Genomic DNA, 18,685 nt, shown 5'->3' on the forward strand with positions numbered 1-18,685 from the left:
TGATTATATATTTGAAATAGAAATGGCTTTCTCTCCATTCATATTTCACACTGTTGGAGGCAGGATCATTTCTCCGACATTTGCATGTCTACATGTTTATGGTTCTTTGTAGCTGTCCGCAGGGTTCAAGACTCACGCTACTTTTTGAAGCTAAAAATGGCTAACGGGAGAGGGCCGTACTTTAAAATGTTCTGCATACAAAGGCCCCAGGTTTATAATTAAGATGCAGCTTAGCTGCATCAAAATGTCGAGCTGCATCAAGATGTCCTAACAGTCTTAACTCAACTATTCAACTTGACAAATGAGACGCCCGAGATGCCTGGCTTCCCCAAGGTCACCCAGGTGACAGCTGCCTGGCTCAGACGGAAGCTCACCACTGGGTCATTTCTGGTGGACCGTGCTGCCTCCCTGCCATGGTCAGAGTAGGCCTGCTATGCAGATTCGGCATGGGGGAGAATAGAGGTGACCCCAAGGATGGGAAACAGATTTTTTTTATGATTACTTCAAAGATGTTCTCTCTGCCTTTGTTCTTTATCCTTAAAACTGTCTGATCTGTGCCGCATGCCTACCTCGCAATTTCTCTTCCAGATACTCAGACTGAGAAAAAAAGATCGTGTCAGTATTTATTAGCAGCTCTGCTAAAACACTTGATAGAGAAGGAATATGACACTATTTGCCGGAAATGAGACTTTGGGCTGTGAGCTGATTGCATTTATCCATGTGCCCACAAGTAGTCAATAATCAGGCACACTGAAATTACATTCTTTGTTCCTTTTAAAACATTTCTAGCTTTAAGTAAGAATCCTCATTTTTAAAACCTAGTAAATAGGAAAAAAGTGAGTCATTATTTATGGTTAATCACGTTTGCCAGCTGTGACTGCATTTCACATCCATTTTTCCTTTTTTTTCTCTTGGACTGGAGAATCTATCCTGTCACTCTTTGGGGGAAAAACCATATTGGTCCCATCAATAGCCTATTTCAGCACATAATCACTGTAAACAGAGATTTTGTTGGCTTGCACAAGAAAACAACTTCTTTAGAATGCAGGACGCAGAATCTTGTGATAGCATCTAATGAGAAAATCCAAATTATTGGGCCTCCCCGGCGGCGCAGCGGTTGAGCGCTGGGTTGCGAAGCTGCCCACAGCCTCTGCAGCGCTGGTTCAATCTCTCGCCACTGGGTGAGGATCCTGCATGGCGCGCAGACCTCTCCTGCTGCCCGCTGCTACCCTCAGCAGTGTGTTTTGTCAGTCTGTCTGTTCTGCTCTCCACTCTGACTCTGGTGAATTCTGTGACCCTCCTGCACTTCTGACTGTACCCAGTGCCTGTATAAATTATTTTAGGTTTCTTTCAAAGTGGAACAATTTAAAAAACATGGTATTTGTTGTCTATACTATGTCTATAAGTTCTAGATACTGCAAAGCTTAGGAAGGATTTCAGACAGGATATGAGGACACTTTCACTTGCAAGTAGCATGAAACCCACTGCTGACACTCTGAAACTGCACAGAATGAATTGGGTCAAGTGACTAAAAGTTTGACATGGGTCATGCTTCAGGCCCAGTTTGATCAGGTTCCAGCTCCCTCTACTATTCTCTGGCCACTGTCTCTCACTGTGGGTATCTCCATTCTCAGGTTGATCATTGACATTTAAAAGCCTGCGCTTTGGGGATCAGTGCACCAATGGCCTATGAAACTCTTGTGTAGTTTGCATGCTTGTGGTAGGAAGACTATTGTAATATCAAACCTCGCTGTTGTAATATCAAGCCTTCATCCAGCTGCCCAGTAAAAGAGTGTCTCCTCTCAATTTGTAATTCATCCTGGTTGGACCAACTCAGTCATGGCGAGGGGAAGAGCAGTACTAACTGACCAATCAATCCTTGAAATGCTTACTCTGGCCAGAAGGGTGGGGTTAGAGTGATTTGCTTAGGCCAGTCAGATCCCACTTCTGAAGTTGGGGGCAGGGATCCATGAACCAAAACACACATTTGCCGAGGAGCAGCACGGGGCTGCTGAGGCAGAATGAGGCTAGGGAGGTAACCAGCAGCGTCCACTGCGTCTTTTATCTAGCAGGCTGAGCCTGGTCCTAATGAGGCCAAAGTTTCGCCTGGCTTGTATCTTTCTTTGTTCCTGGCCTATCCTGGCCCTTCTCTTATCTATCACAGCTCATCTACCACCTGCTCACAGCCCGGCCACAGCTGTACCTCTGCATCCAACAGGCAGAACTGTCTCATATTCAGGAATATATTTTCCTCACGTGGTAGGAACACTCAGTGTCTAATAATGCTGTTGATCGTTGACAGACTACATGTTATTAAACAAGACGTGCCTATGAGATGGTGAAGAGGAAACCACGGCTATCTTTTTCCAGTTAACTCTGGCATTTCAATTGCCTGGAACTTCAAGCTTCAAAAGCTTCTCTTAAAGGCAATATTTAATTTTCTCTAAAAATCATTTTCCAAATAGAAGAACACTATGATCTAGTTCAAACAGTGAGGTCCCTTTTACCTGAATGAGAATCTGACGCAACAAGCCATTGCTGATAGCAATTTAAATGCCCTGTGAGGGCTTCAGAATAAACTTTCCACTGTGCGCGTCTCAACCGGGTTCTTCTGAAAGCCGGGCTTTCCACAAGGGTAGCAGGCAGGCTGTTTGGGACATCACCTCAGCGAGCAAGAGGGAAAGCCAGTGTCAGGGTCAGTGTCAGCAGTGTTAGCACCCAGGCCACCTGCGAGAGAGGGAGGCCTGGGTGTGGCTGAGTGGAGGCAGGTGCAGGACTGGATGAAGGCCAGGTGGGGTGTGAGGCTGCGTGGAAAGGAGTTGAGCTCACAGGGAACAGCCCAAGGCAGGTGGAGGCTGGAGAAGTCTAGAAATCACCCACGTGCCTCTTTCATCTTTCCTGCGTAGCTGAATAGCTGTTCTTAACTCATCTTTAAAAAGGTAAAATTAATAAACACGTTACCAACTGAAATGCTGTGCAACCCAGCAGGACTCTCCTCAACAAAGAGGCCTAGCGCGCCTGGGAGAGAACCAGCGGTCCCCGGCAGAGAAGCCACTGTCTTCAGCACATCTCCCCCTGGAGGGCCCTCTCTTACCCAGCAGGGGCCCCTTGCTTAGAGGGTAATTGTGACTCTCGCTGTTCAGTCAGTATGACAGCTTTGTCCCGCAAGTAATGGCGGTTTTGACTTTCATTTGAATTATTCCGTAAAGAATCAAAGAGAAAGAAGATTCATGCTCTTCTTTCTCCACCCCCCAAATTACACCAGAAGAACTTCTCATTTAAATCTGCCCCCACATTCAATTCCTCATTCGTGATTCAAGTGAAAAAAAAAAAAAAAAACAATTGCATTGGCTCTCAAACCTTGGGGCACTTTTCAAAATCACCTCTGTCAGGCAGTGTCTTTGCTTGGGGCAGATAGGCTCTGCCCTGGCTCTGTTGTCACCCCTTAAGCCCCCACCTGGGGGTGTCATCTCAGACCTTAATTCAAGGGAGGTGAATTGAGGGAGCAGTGAGGCAATGCACTGCATGATCCATCTGAGAAACCTGTGCTTTAGCTGCCCCTGAAATCACTTGTTTAAAAAAAACTTTTTCAAGAATTTTTTTATTTTAGTAAATATAGTTTTAGCTGGAATGTGCCAGAGAATTGCCTCTACTTTGTTTTCTTTGGCTCAGTGGTTTTCAACCAAAGATGATTTTATACCCCAGGGGACATTTGGCAATATCTGGAGACGTTTTCAGCTGTCACAACTGGGGAGGTGGAGCGGTGTACTACTGACATTCTAGTGGGTAGAAACCAGGGATACTGCCAAACACCCGACCGTGCTCAGGACAGCCCTCCAACAAAGAAGCATCCAGCCCCAAATGTCAATAGTGCTGAGCCTGAGAAGGCCTGCTCCAATTGTGAGGACTTAGACATTGTGAAATAAGACCACTTGTGTAGAAGACCCAGGCTGAAAACAAAGAAAATAGTCTTTCTGTTGAGAAAGATAATGATATTCAAGAATTGGGCCTCCCCTGGTGGCGCAGCGGTTGAGCGCTGGGCAGCTGCCCGCAGCTTCTGCAGCGCCGGTTCGATCCCCGGCCGCTGGTGAAGGTCCCACATGGCGCGCAGACCTCTCCTGCCGCGCCTGCTGCTCCCCTCAGCAGTGTACTTCGTTCCTTCTGCCTGTTCTGCTCCCCACTATGGCTCTGGTGGATTCTCTCACCCTCCCGTGCTTCTGACTGTACCCAGTGCATGTATAAATAAATAAATAAATAAATCTTTAAAAAAAAAGAAAGAAAATTTTAAGACAAAGTTATCCATAAGGCGAGTTTCTGTTTATCATGTTATCTTCAACTTTGACCCAAATGAAGATAGAAGCTTGTAAGATTCAATTATCTATATGTTATATATAGTATATTTTGTATGTATTACATAAATATATTAGTCTGTGTTCTTGCTTCCACTTAAAAATATCCCTTTTATCATCCCTATCATTTTAATAGAGTAGAGGATATTCCATCATTTCCATGTATTGAAATTAAAACATTCCCCCTTTGTTTCCCTTGTTTTTTTTTTTAAAGCAACTTGGACAGAAGCACAGGCATCAGATTGAAATCTAGCTTTGGAGATGTGGCCATGCGGCCCTTCCTTTGTTTTGCAATGAAATGCTTTTCCAAGAAATAGATGCTTTTGAAACATTGTAAGAAATTGCTATGATGTAAATATTTTCAAACCAGAAACATACATTTACTGTTTGGGGAGAAACATTCACAACTTATATATTTCTTAAAATGAAAACTGCAGCAAGCTGTGTTTCTCTCTAGACTGTATTGGCGCAACACCATAGCCTTGCTAAATAGAAGAGGTGAAACTGTGGGGACCCCTTAGCCCTAAGTCTTGAGAACACATCCTGTCCAACTGTTGAAGCCCACACGGCATTGAGAAAAGGACAGAACAGAATCTTGCTAAAGCCATCAGGATATAAGAGACAAATGTGCATGCTCAATAATTATAACCACTTAGATGAAGAGTCAGAAAGTGTTGGGATTTTAATAGTTAAGACCTTTGGAACTCACCTGAATGGACTGAATCTGGTCCTTCCTGAAATTCTCAATATATCTCAGTACCAGTCTGGGTGTTCCTGCACTTCAGAGTTTGGATAGCCTGGAATCCCCATGCCATACCCTGTGGCATTTTAAAGCGTTTCCCAAGAGTTTTGCAAATTTCTGGAAGGCTTACAGCTCTAAGTCCTTATCCCTCTGAATTAATCAGTGAATGCATCCTCTTACCACCCCCTTTCACTTGCTCCCTGCTTTGCCCATTCAGACTGAATTCACCTCCTAACTTAATCTTCAGCCCCCAACTCAGCACAGATGCCCCCAAGAGCTCCCTCTTAAAGATCATGTGCCTGTTGCACCCCTTGGCGAAGATATGAGCAAGGTTCTAACAAGCAATACAACAGCTTCGAAGCACACAGTGAACATAGCAATTAATTAAAGGACTTTTGATCTCTGCACCACTGGGAGCTTTATCATGGGTCTCTTCTTCTTGCACCGCCTCTGAGCCTACCCCTTTTTAGTAGCCACTTCTTCCTGCACCTTCTTATCTTGCTTGCCACTGCCTCCTGCCCAGATGGCCCTGAATCGCTCATACTGAGTTATACAGAGCAGCTTAGCTCTTCTGGGTTTTTACTCCCAAAATCAGGTCTTCATTTCCTTTTTGCATCTCAAAAATAGCAAACAAATAGGCCTTTAATTTAATGGAGTCTGCACTTCTAGAAAGCAGTCGCTGTAGTTAATAGTAATTTATTTTCCTCTCATACATCTAGATAAGTTTTGTCAACTCCTTTGAGAGCTAGTTCTGAATGTAAGCCTGTCTATATGTCTATACCTGTAGCCACATGTCTGCTTGAGGGGCAGCTTCTTAGCTGGATTGAAGGGTTCGGGTTTCAACTCTAAGACCAGTTAGACCGAGACCTGTCCAGTGTTCTGCCTTGGTTTCCAGTTTCCTGCTCTTTATCTCTGAATTCTTCAGCCGGACACTCCCTCCATTGCTCTACCTCTGCAACCTCATTTTTCAGAGTTCATCTCTTACAAGAGATGTAGTCATACTTGGTCTGTGCTTATAAGATGCTGTTGATGGAGACGAGGCTCGGCCACTGCTTTGGGGTCTCTGATGGTTCCTAGATGCCTTTTCCAATATGTATTGTTTCTTTGGCTACTTTTTAGACTCCATATAAACGATGATGATAAAGTCTTTCTTTAATCCCTCAAGACCTCTTGGGAGCTAGTAGATATTTCATGATGTTGTCAACAGTTTCCCCAGATTCGTTTATGCCACAAATTCACTCACTTAGCAAACCCTCATTGCCTGCTATGAGCACCGAGGCCAGGACACAGCAGCAAACAAGAGAAAGTGCTTGCCCTCCTAGAGTTTATGTGTGTGTGTGTGGGGGGGGTGTGTGCGTGTGAACTGTTTCAATCCTGAATATAGGCTGAGGACAGCAGAGCCACATGCTGTGGTTTCAGAACTAGAATGGATCCTTATTAGGGTTAAATGCTATAACGTAAATAATGAAACTACGTGATGAGGTTTTCTTCATCTCCAAGCTCACCTCTAATTCTACCCACCAGCCATTGCTGCTCCTTCTTCAATGATTTGGGGAGCTGCCAGAATGTCCTTCTGAGGAGTCATTCCGTCTGCAGTGAAAAACAGGGTATTTTAGCATTTCCAATTAGACCTCTAAAATGTAGATTTCCTTGAGACAACTAGATCACATATTTGTGTGTGGGTGTGTGTGGGGGGAGGGGCATGATGAGATGATATTGGAAGACAAAGTATTTTGCAATGTCTCATTCTAAATAAAAGCTTGATATTCCTCCATTCATTATGTGAATAAAACGTCACTCCAAACCTTATGGATCAACTTTTCCATTTTAACACTTCTTGGATATACTGTGCCCATTCTATGATGGGAAACTTTGGCAAAGGGAGCAAGAACAATAAGAAGTAAATGCAATACAATAAAGGTTATTTTATGAGAAAACCAGGCGAAGAGCTTCTCATTTCTCCAAGAATTCAACATCACAATAAGCGAATAAACACACACCAATAAAAAACAAACAAAAAAAACACTACTGAAAGCAGTTTATTCTAAACATTACTTTTCTAGGTTATCCACTTAACTCAACCTCTGAGATTTATAGTTCAGCCATACCAGCTCAGAGAGGAAAGAAAAAAGGCCATTTATCTAATTCAATTCCTTAGGAAAAAGTACTTAGGCAATATTAAGAATCTTCAATTATCTAATTTAATAAAAGGGATGATTTATATGCTGTAGTCAGTAACATGTGATACTGATTATTTCTAATCCCTTAGAAGAGATCTGACATTCTGTTTTTGGTTCCGTATAGCATGAAATCATCATCATATATATTTTACCAAAAGAAATAACAAGAATAATAGCTTCCGAAGTCTGCAATCACTTTATACTAACACTGCAACATGGTTTTGCCCTGGGGCAAAGAAGTAGGGATTTTCTTCTACTTCAAAAGAATGAAAAATTATCATCACTCTATCCAGAGCTGTTATAGACTTCAGAGACATTGGCATGAAATATTCAGAAAGTTTATTTTAGAATTCAATATTTTAAAAGCCTGCTTTGAAACGATTACAGTGATTAGTGACTCTTACTTGGGCCAGTCCTCGCTTTAAAAAGCCCCGTGTCAGGTCTGGTACCATTTTTTGTTTCAACAAAATAGAGCTTGCGTCAACCACAGAAGCGCCACGCCACACAAAGGCTGTAAGGCATTGTTCTAGAATGCCCCCCACGAGGAGTGGCGACTGCTACTCATCTGTTATCCTTTCAAACACACGTTTAAAACAAACACTACTCATAAGTGTTGAATTTGGGGCTTAAGCCACATCTTTATCCTTCCCGCGTGCATTCTCCGTTTGGTGTGTGTGCCATTTTTCTGCTGGAGCAGCACTGCCCCTGTCTCCATGGTCCTGTGGACACACAGGGACAACCCACTCAGGCTAGCCACACCCTCAGCCGACCACCCAGAAGCTCATCACTCAGAAAAGCTTATCCCATGTTTGTGAGGATTTAGTACAACTTCAGATTCCATGAGCGAAGCCAGTGGCAACTTCTGGAGCTAAAGTTAGCCATGTGGAAATTGCAATGTAATCGCTTCTCTCTGGGATAGGCTATGGACTCAGGGAAGCTGTGGGGAGTGGGGTGTGGCGCCCTGGCTGGGGCGTGTGGCCCTCCTGATTCAAGGACCAAGTCTGCTACTTCTCAGCAGTGTGGTTTTAGGAAGCTGGTGGCCCTCTTGAATCTCATTCTCTCTACCTGTGAAATGGACCTGTTCCAGCGTCTGTGTGCAGACATGTGAGACAGGAGTGATGTGGGATGTCAGCTGTCATTCTCATCATATTATTTATTTCCAAAATGTTTTTCTTATTTTGTTTTGGTTTGTTCCACATTTCTTTGTGTCGAATGCATTGTTTCTGTAGGTTTTAGCAAATACCTTTTCCGTCCCTCCCTATGTTATGCAGTAGCAGGCATCATTCTTCACCTGCAAGGAGATAAAATAGATGCCACTTGGGTAGACATGCAAAAGCATAACGATCCTGATGTACTCTCGATGCCTACGTGCTGATGAAAATAACCTGTGAACAACCTTTTGTTTCCTTTTCCAGGGAAGTAGATCAAGACTCAGATGGTCTTGTTAGCTTCCGAGACTTCGAAATTGCCATCAACTATGGACAAAAGGAAATGGAACTACTGTGAACTCCTTGGCACCTTCTGGGGTGACCAGTAGATGGGGACGTACTTGCATGTTGATTAAACTCTGCTCATAGTGGGGGGCTACACACTTATGATTAAACTCTTCAGCTGGGCTTTTCTCATGCTGATAGTTCCTTGCAGTTCAGGATGCTAGAGGTGGTCTTTACCACTGGTCTTCCAGGGATGCTGGGGGCACGGGTCAGGCTGCTGCTGCTGCTGGCACTGCCAGGCGGGCAGCCCCCACTCTCCTCTACGCTCTCCCCACCCCTGGCACACTGCAGCTGGGTGCTCCACTCATTTGCCAGTTCTCCACCCGACCCTCAGGCTCCCTGTTTCTCATCAGTCTCTGACGTCTGGACAAGAGTAACTTTTTCCTGCCACTGGTACCGGTTTCCTTCATCAATTCAACTTCTGAACAAATCAGAGCACCTAGGTTACTACGTGCATCCCGTATACCAGCGATGAGTCAGGCAGTGGGATAGCCAAGACTGCAGACTTCTAAAATCATGCAGGGCCTGCCCTGGTGGCGCAGGCGGTTGAGCACTGCACTGTGAGGCTGTCCACAGCCTCTGCAGCGCTGGTTCGATCCTGGCCGGCGAGGGTCCCACATGGTGCGGCAGACCTCTCCTGTCGCGTCTGCTGCTCCCCTTAGCAGTGTGTTTCATCAGTCTGCCTGTTCTGTTCCCTGCTCTGTCTCTGGTGAATCCTCTCACCCTCCCGCGCATCTGGCCTGTACCCTGGTTCTTGTATGCATAAATAAATAAATCTTTAAAAATAAATTTAAAAATAAATAAATACATTAAAATCATGTATCCAGAATTGAAATCATCCTTGCAAAGTCATCCCAGTACCCTGGTTGTGCAAGACAAAGAAAGCCGATTGGGCCAATCTTCACCATGGAGCACAGTAACAGTATCAGGGACAAAGACTTACTTCTGCAACCCTCTCGGATGGCCTGGGCTGACATTCCTGTGGCTGAGCTGCCAGCCCTGGGTTGCCCAGCTGCCTCTGCTCACCCTCCCTGCATCTGGGTAGTTCCTCTCTACACCAAGAGCCTTAGACACCTTGTCTTCACATTCTCCATGTTCTGCCCATCCACCATGGGGTCAGGGGACTGCTGTCCTAGATGGAAGAAAAACTGTGACACAGGACATTTGGCATTTATTTTAAAGCAATAGTCATATTTTATGTAGAAGTGTTCAGAATTCATAACATTAACATTAGGAAAACATTTAATATAATACCATTTTTTAAAAAGTAGTAAGCATTTAGGGCCTCCCTGTTGGTGCAAGGGTTTGAGACGCAACCTATGAAGCTCTGCAGCCACTGCAGCATGAGTTCTATCCCCAGCCAGCAAGGGAACTACCCACATGGTGCAGTGGACCTCTCCTGACTCGCCTGCTGCTCCCCTCAGCAGTGTATTTCAGTCAGTCTGCCTGTTCTGCTCCCTACTCTGTCTCTGGTGGGTCCTCTCACCCTGCTATGCCTCTGGCCTGTACCCCAGTTCTTTTTTCTTTTTTTTTTTAAAGATTTATTTATGCATACAAGAACTAGGGTACAGGCCAGAGCTGTGGGGGAGGGGGTGAGAGGATTCACCAGAGACAGTGTGGGGAACAGAACAGGCAGATTGAAGTACACTGCAGAGGGGAGCAGCAGGCGAGTCAGGAGAGGTCTGCTGCACCATGTGGGTAGCTCCCTGGCCAGCCGAGGATCAGACTGGTGCTGCAGAGGCTGCAGACAGCTTCATAGGCTGTGTCTTAACCCCTTGTGCCACCAGGGAAGCCCTGTACCCCAGTTTTTATATGCATAAATAAATCCTTTTTAAAAAGTAAGCATTTATAGGTCAAGTAAAAATGTAAATTTGTAAAATAGAAACATTATACATCCTTGCAACATAAATTATTAGCAGATAAACAATAAAATATCTTAAATTGTAAGAGTTGCCTAAATAGACATAACGAGTGAATGAGATTTGGAATTCTGGCTGAGATCCTGGGACAGAAAAGGAACATTAGGTAAATACCAATAAAAAGTGTGGACTTCTGTTAATAATGCTGAATCATTATTGGTTCATTACTGGTGATGAGTGTACCATGCTTACATAAAATGTTAACAATAGGGGAAACTGGATGAGGTGTGTTTGGGAACTCTCTATGCTATCTTCACAATTTTCCTATAAATAAAAAGTTTTCAAAATTAAGTTTGTTAAAAAATAAAGTCTTACTCCAGAATTGTGTTATCTAAAGTGAAGAAAATTTTGATGATCATTAAGAAGTACGAATGAAATATTACATATCAAAGTGGATCAATGCCATCATCAAGTATCATATATATTTTAGTTACAAACAGTTCCAAATAATGAAAAACGCTTTCTGACTCTCAGTGGAGTTTTGTCCAGCAAGTATTGTCATCCATAAATTGAATAGTTGAGTCACTGATCCTCTTCTCAATACATATACATAAGTGCTATTGATTTTCCATTTTCTAAATATCACAAGTAGAGTCATCCACCAACAAAGTGTCAGTATTTCAGTAACTACTAAAATACCAAACCCTCGTCCAAATCACTATTTGGACCTCATTTCTCCTGGGAAACAGGGCAAAAGAAAGAAAAGGGTCAGTTCCTCCAGCTGATATGGGAGACAAGAGGCATGGAGGCTGGGAACAGCTACTAGGTTACTCCCTTGGCCCTAAATAATCCAGGCTCCTTTGGGCCCCAAGCACATCCATCTACCCAAACTAGCCTACACTAGAGAATTGTGAGGTAGCGGGAAGACCAGGGGTCATCTGGCTTTCCAGGATAACTATTATAGAGTCAACAACACAAGTACCTCCAAACTCTGCCTCTGTCCCATGTCTCCATCAGCTTTAACCCATTCTAAAAAGGAAATAGCCTGTAACTCATCCCATTTCCAAGTCCAAAAACCATAGAAGAGACTCTGGTTGGTTGGTTGGTCCTTGGATCCATCAACTCTTGGCACATGGCCACAGGGCATTCACCCAGGTGTGCTTGGGTGAGCCACAGAGAGGGAATGTTGGTAAGGGCCAGGCAGCCATTTCCTTTTCTTAGAAGAAAGCAGTATGGTTGGAACCTCGTCTTGAAGGGAGACTATCCCTAGGATTTGCTGCTTCATAGGAGTTCAAAGAAGCCCCAAAAGGTGAGTAGCTGCTCGTGTCCTTCTCCCCTCCTGGTCATGCCCAAATCCTCATCCTTTAAGTTTCCCCCCAGCTTCCCACTTGCAGCTTCCCACTTCCCTACCTTGTCCCCAGGCCACAAGATGCCACCTTGTTGGCCTGCCCTCCTTTGGTTGAATAACTCAAGGCAAGTGCAATTGATCAGCGGGTGTGTCTTTTTGGGAGGCTTCCAGAGTAAGCGTGAGCGAGACACAGCAGTGCTCCCCTGAATGGCTGAGTGTGTGGATCTGACTCAAGGGCCAGTGGCAGGCATGGTTTCTACCATATGGCCTGGAAAACCCAGGCAGCCGGTTTGCAGTAAGAGCAGAAAATGAAATCAACACCAAGAGGGGAAGAAGCAAGAAGCCAGAGAAACTCTATGGTGCTTGTTTTCTGACTAGAGCTAGCGCATAGGCCCAGTCTGATCCTTGGGTCCTGTGAGGTAACTTGTATCCTTCCAATAAGTCTTCCTACTTAAGCCAGCTCGAGTTGCTTTCTGTTATTTGAAACCAAAAGAACCCTCACTGTTAGGAGCACAGAGCCAAAGATAGTGTCTAGGTAACATCAACATTTACTGGGACAGCAGAAAAGAGTCTTCTAAAGAGACTAAGAAGTTGCCATTGAAAATGGAAGAGGAAGCTGTTACCACCTCTCTCTCTGATTTCTTGCCTCTATTTAACCTTTCACTATAGTCAGCTCTTGTCTTCCTCTGTGGCAAGGCATCACCAGCAATCTATTCTTGGCCAAACCCATCCAGCCCACCTCAGACCAAATTTGTCCCCTCTCCTGGGGTGGTGTGACAACCAGACCTGTGAAATCCTTGCCTCTTCAGCCTCCAGGACACTGCTCTCTTGTGAGTTTTTTTTTTTAAAGTTACATGACTTGGCAGTCTTTCTTTTTTTTCTTTCTTTTTTTTTTTTTTTTAAGATTTATTTATTTATTTATTTATACAAGCACTGGGTACAGTCAGAAGCACAGGAGGGTGAGAGAATTCACCAGAGCCAGAGCGGGGAGCAGAGCAGGCAGACTGAAGTACACTGCTGAGGGGAGCAGCGGGCGGCAGGAGAGGTCTGAGCGCCATGAAGGACCCTCGCTCGGCGGCTGGGGATCGAACTGGCGCTGCAGAGGCTGCGGGCAGCTTCGCAATGCAGCGCTCAACCTCTGTGCCACTGGGGAGGCCCATTTTTTTAAAAAGATTTATTTATGCATGCAAGAGCTGGGGTATAGGCAGAGATGCGGGGGGTGAGAGGATTCACCAGAGACAGAGTGGGGAACAGAACAGGCAGATTGACTGAAGTACACTGCTGAGGGGAGCAGCAGGCGAGACAAGAGAGGTCTGCTGTGCCATGTGTGTTGCTCTCTGGCCGGCCAGGGATCGAACCCGTGCTGCAGAGGCTGTGGATTGCTTCACAGTGTTGTGCTTAACCCCTTGCGCCACCAGGAAGGCCCTTTCTTGTGGTTTTTCTGTGCTCATTTTTCCTTGCTGTCTTTCCTATTTCCTCTCCTACAACCATGGCGCCAGTGTTAGTATTCTCCAAGGTCCTGTAATTGGCCAATCTCCTTGATCAATACTTTCTCAAAGATGATTTCATCCACTCTCAAGATTACAGTGGGCCCCATTACGGGTGTGACTCCACAAAAACATCTTTATCTTTAGTCTTGACCTCTGCTCAACCCCAGACCTGTGTTTTCACTGTTTTTTTGGACATTTCTACCTCAAGACAGACTCACTGAACTAAAGTCAGACTCATTGATATCTCAAATTTTCAAAATTGGTTTCTCATTCTGTTTTCTTTTCCTCCTCATGGCAACCACCCCTTCCTCCCGCCCAAGCTGTCATCCCAGGCAGCTGTCTCAGAATTCTCAATTCTTCCCAATCTTTCTTCATTTGTCATTTCTTCTTTCTGTCACTGAATTCTTTTGAAACTGTGTCTGCAAAAACTTTCCTGATATTTCCTTCCCATCCACCATGATCTCCCCACCCATGCTTTTGTTCCTGTTCCAATCCTTTCAACCAGTCATGTGTTCTATTTCTTCATAGGAAGATGAGTAAAGGATGTGTCGATCAGTAAGAAACAGACCGTGCAGTTGAGAAATTTTGTCTAGCATGCCAATTCTCTTCCCAAAGTGCAGACTAAATTATTTTTTCTCAGTTCAAAATATCATGGTAGCCACCTTTTCTATAGGGTGATGTCTAAACCCTGAATATGCCATTCAAATCCTTCTACAATCTGGTCTCATATTTTCAGCTTCATCTTTCACAACTACCTCTGTCTTACCACCCCACAATCATATAACTCTCTCTCTCTCCCTCTCTCTCACACACACACATTCTGCCATGCGCGCGCGTGCGTGCACACACACACACACGCACAAACACAGAATCCCTTAGCCTAAAAACACCAAAATGGCAACTATTTTCTATTTTACCTAAGTAGAAAAGTAACAATCTTGAAACTAATATCTGATGAGACAACAGGAAATGCAAACATGAACTAATACAATTCAATCTGAAAAAGAGATTTGAGCCCCTTCATACTAATGAATGTTTTCCTTCTCAAAGTTGTCACCTTCGGAAGGGGTCAGGGAGACACAATCATGCGAGGTAGTTTCTATTTATTTTTTTCTTGAAAAGTTGTTAAGATAGGTGTTAGTCACCCTCTTGTATAAATGAGAAGACAGGTCTCAGCCTAAAGTAACTTGGCTCAGGCCAAGTGGTGGGGGTGGGTAGAGAGTGTCAGGGTGGTGATTCAAATCTGTCAGCTGGTCTAAGCACAGGTACCTTCTGTTATGAAGGTACCTCACATTGCCTCTTGTGGGGAAAGCAACTTAGTAGTCAAGGATGTTGTTCCTTGACCCAGTTTATCCAGTTCTACTGGCCACCCCAAGTCAAGCATCTAGCACAAAGTAGGTATTAAATATTCATTCCCATCTAATGCACCACCCAGGTTAACCCAAATTAGATTGGGTTATTTAATCAAACCCATTTTCAAAAGACAAAGATGTGCCATCAATGAAAGTATCTTTTAAAATATGGTGCAGGCAATAAAGACAATTTTCCAAAGAGAACCTATAGGGATGCTCTGAGTAATAGAACCGTTTTTGAAATAGATGTGTGTTCTCATTGCAGCACTCCTGTGTTTCACCCTATCACTACTAAGTGATCACACTTCACTTATAGAACTGTAATTTAAGGTTAATAAAAACAAGCTGTTGGTTTCTTTCTTTTTCCTAGCTTGGAACTTTTAAGAAAATCTGTTTAGAACTGCAGAATTAGAAAGTTGAAATACACAAGTTGAAATCTAATAGCATCAGGGATAACAGCTCACCAAGCGAACTTTCTTACAAAACACATTTATATTTATTGGCTTGGCCACATGGATTGAAAAATATCTTAAAACAATTTGACACAATATCATATGGAGTACTCAATCTAAATTTCTCTTAGACTGCTAAATTGGTAAAATATTCAGATTTATGAGTAACATTACTCTAGTGTCTTAGAAAATGCCGATTGATTTATCTAAAAACATAAACTGAAATCTAAATATACTCTTTATTTCATGATTTATTGATCCTTGAAGAAAAACTTCAAAGGAGACCAAAACAGTTTTCTATATATGTGACTTTAGAAAGAACAATTTCAGTAATACTGAATTTATAGGGAAAAAATTGGCCAAAGTCTGGAAATACCTCAGAAGTATTATGGCAGCGGTCACTGTGAAGAAGCCACATTTGGTCATCTTAATTTTTTTTAAAAAAGATTTATTTATGCATACAAGAACTGGGGTACAGGCCAGAGATGTTGGGGGCGGGGGTAAGAGGATTCACCAGAGACAGAGTGGGGAACAGAACAGGCAGACAGACCAAAGACACTGCTGAGGGGAGCAGCGGGCGAGACAGGAGAGGTCTCCTGCACCGTGTGGGTAGCTCCCTGGCAGGCCGGGGATCGAGCTTGTGCTGCAGAGGCTGTGGACAGCTTCATAGGTTGCGTCTTAACCCCTGCACCACCAGGGAGGCCCTGGTCATCTTATTTTTTTAAAAGGACACTAATTTTGATTTTTAATATGTTTCCAAGTCAAACATGGCAGAAATAGTCCTTGAGTTAATTTCTTTGCCAAGATTTCCCTACTGGTGGGATGAATTTTGCTCATTTCTGCCTCCCTCCTCTCATTTCTGTCTTTCTCCTTTCTTCCTTCATTTCTACTACCCCCTTCCCACCCATAACATAATTACATTATCTGGGCCATCCAGGTTTTAACCTGACCTGCTTTTTGGCTGATACCCAATCTTGTATCAACAGATTGGTTCCTCTTTACTACAAATAGAACCCAAAGTTCCAGGATACTTTATGTCTTTCGTCAAGTGTGGAAAACTTTTTGGACCTTATCTCTTCACATACATATTTTGTCAAATTCTTGAAGACTGTCCTCTCAGTGATGCTCACGCTGGTATCTGACACACCTCTCATGCTCTGTTTTCCTCCTTTGCTCCTTGTCCATCTCCTTCCACTTCAGCTCTCAGTTTCACTTTCAATTAGGCAATTCCTACTCTCATTCATTGCTGGTGGGAATGCAAAATGGTTACAGCCACTTTGGAAGACAGTTTGACAGTTTTTTGTTTTGTTTTTTTTTTTTTTAAGATTTATTTATTTTTATACAAGAACCGGGGTACAGGCCAGATGCACGGGAGGGTGAGAGGATTCACCAGAGACAGAGCAGGGAACAGAACAGGCAGACTGACGAAATACACTGCTGAGGGGAGCAGTGGGCTTGGCAGGAGAGGTCTGCTGGGCCATGTGGGATTCTCGCTGGCCGGCCTGGATCGAACCGGCGCTGCAGAGGCTGCGGACAGCTTCATGGCGTGGAGCTCAACTAGGGGAGGCCCAGTTTGACAGTTTCTTAAAGAGTCAAGGACAGTCTTAGCATATGATCCTGCAATCATGTTCCTACATATTTACTCACCTGACTTAAAAAATTCTCTCCATACAAAGACTTGCACAAGACAATAGCAGATTTTTCAAAAACTAGACACAACTAAGATTTCCTTCAGGAAATACAACTGTACAATGGAATTATCAACTCACAAAGAAACATGGATGGATCTTTTTTTTTTTTTTGGAGGGGGGGATTTAGCTGTTCTTTTTTTTTTTTTTTTTAAGATTTATTTATCCAAGCACTGGGTACAGTCATATGGCGGGAGGGTGAGAGAATTCACCAGAGCCAGAGCGGGAAACAGAACAGATAGACTGACAAAATACACTGCTGAGGGGAGCAGCGGGCACGGCAGGAGAGGTCTATGCACCAGAGACATGGATGAATCTTAAATGCATATTGCCAAGTGAAACAAACCAGTGTGAAAGTCAACATACTGTGTGAAAGCAATCTGACATTCTGAAAAAGGCAGAGCTGCATCGAGGACTGAAATATCAGTGATTATCAGGGTTTTGGGGGAATGAGGATTGAATAGGTGAAGCACAGGTAAGTTGAAATATATAGTGGTAAAATACATAAAATGAGCCCAAAGCATCCTGTAATACCAAAAAGTGAGGACGTGCTCAAAAGCAAACAAATGGACAAATCAATGAAGCCCCAAAACGATAGAGGATAAGTCAAAGGGATAAAAGAATCAACAATTTATGCAACAAAGTAAAGTAATGCAAGATTATAACCCGAAGTATAAAATAAATGTCCATGAGTTCACACTGATTCCATTATTTATTCCATCAAGTAAATGATGGGATAAATGGTAAGCAAGTAAATGAAAGAAAAGGTAGAGATAAATCTCCCTTGCAGAAGAATTCCAAATTTATGTGGTTACTCTTCTCTCAAAAAGAGGGAGCTTAACTGTCCAATCCTTTATTATGGACTGCATGCGATTACCTTCTTCCAAAGAATATTGTATGGAAGGGACATGGGGTGGGGGCAGAGTGACAATGGAGAAACCTGACAATCCCTACCTCAGCCAGGTGGTCAAGGTCAATAGCAACAGCTATAAGTCATGTTGACACTAAGTACTCTTGATGTGATGAGATGAAAATGACACTTCACCTCTATTTTTTCCTCCCCTAAACCTACCACCACAGGTTAATCATGAGGAAAATATCAGACAAATTCAGAGACAGTCTACAAAACATCTGGCCAGCACTCCTCAAAACTGTCCAGGTCATCAAAACCAGGGAATGCCTGAGAAACTGTCACTGTCAAGAGAAGTCTAAGGAGACATCACAACAAAATATAATATGATGGCTGGGTTAGGATCCTGTGGCAGGGAAAATATACTGAATAAAAACCTAGAAAAGCTTAGGAAAGTATGGGCTTTAGTTAATAATATATTGATATTGTTTCAGTCATTGTAATAGAGGTACCATACTAAATAAGATGCTGGTAAGAGGGGAAACTGTTGGAAGGTGGCCAGGAAATCTCTACTGCATAATTTTTCTGTAAATCTGAAACTGTTCTGAAATAGAAATTTTATTAAGAAAAGTCAGTTCTTACTGTATGGTGGAAATTATATCCTTTGTCACTCTTTAAATTTACAATACAAATTTAGCTGTCGATTTAAAAATATGCCAAGGGGGCATATAGCTTTTTATGGGCTACATTAGCAAAAATCTTTGAAGACCACCACTTTGTGGTACCTTTGTGAGACTCTCTGAACTCTCAGGGATGTCCACTGGGGTCAGGCCTTTGCCATAGGGAAATATGTTCACAGCCTGTTAAATGATTGGGGTTGGT

At 43.4% G+C, this 18,685-nt stretch overlaps 1 protein-coding gene across 7 annotated transcripts in view; it reads left to right on the plus strand.

Moving 5' to 3' along the window:
- EFCAB11 (EF-hand calcium binding domain 11) overlaps positions 1 to 18,253 on the plus strand; it is a 132,320-nt gene extending 114,067 nt beyond the window's left edge. For 3 of the 7 annotated variants that reach the window (XM_054691675.1, XM_054691685.1, XM_054691682.1), the window contains one exon: positions 18,034 to 18,253. In XM_054691675.1, coding sequence (XP_054547650.1) covers positions 18,034 to 18,193 — 160 coding nt within the window. In that variant the 3' untranslated portion in view covers positions 18,194 to 18,253. Of the gene's footprint in view, positions 1 to 8,686; positions 9,941 to 18,033 lie in introns of those variants that run through there. The other 4 variants (XM_054691694.1, XM_054691677.1, XM_054691680.1 and 1 more) reach the window with 4 other exon arrangements.
- The last annotated feature ends 432 nt before the right edge of the window (positions 18,254 to 18,685 follow it).

This window comes from Talpa occidentalis, unplaced genomic scaffold (genome assembly GCF_014898055.3).
Source record: "Talpa occidentalis isolate TD23 unplaced genomic scaffold, MPIMG_talOcc4v2.1 talOcc4.11, whole genome shotgun sequence".
Classification (NCBI taxonomy): Eukaryota; Metazoa; Chordata; class Mammalia; order Eulipotyphla; family Talpidae; genus Talpa; species Talpa occidentalis.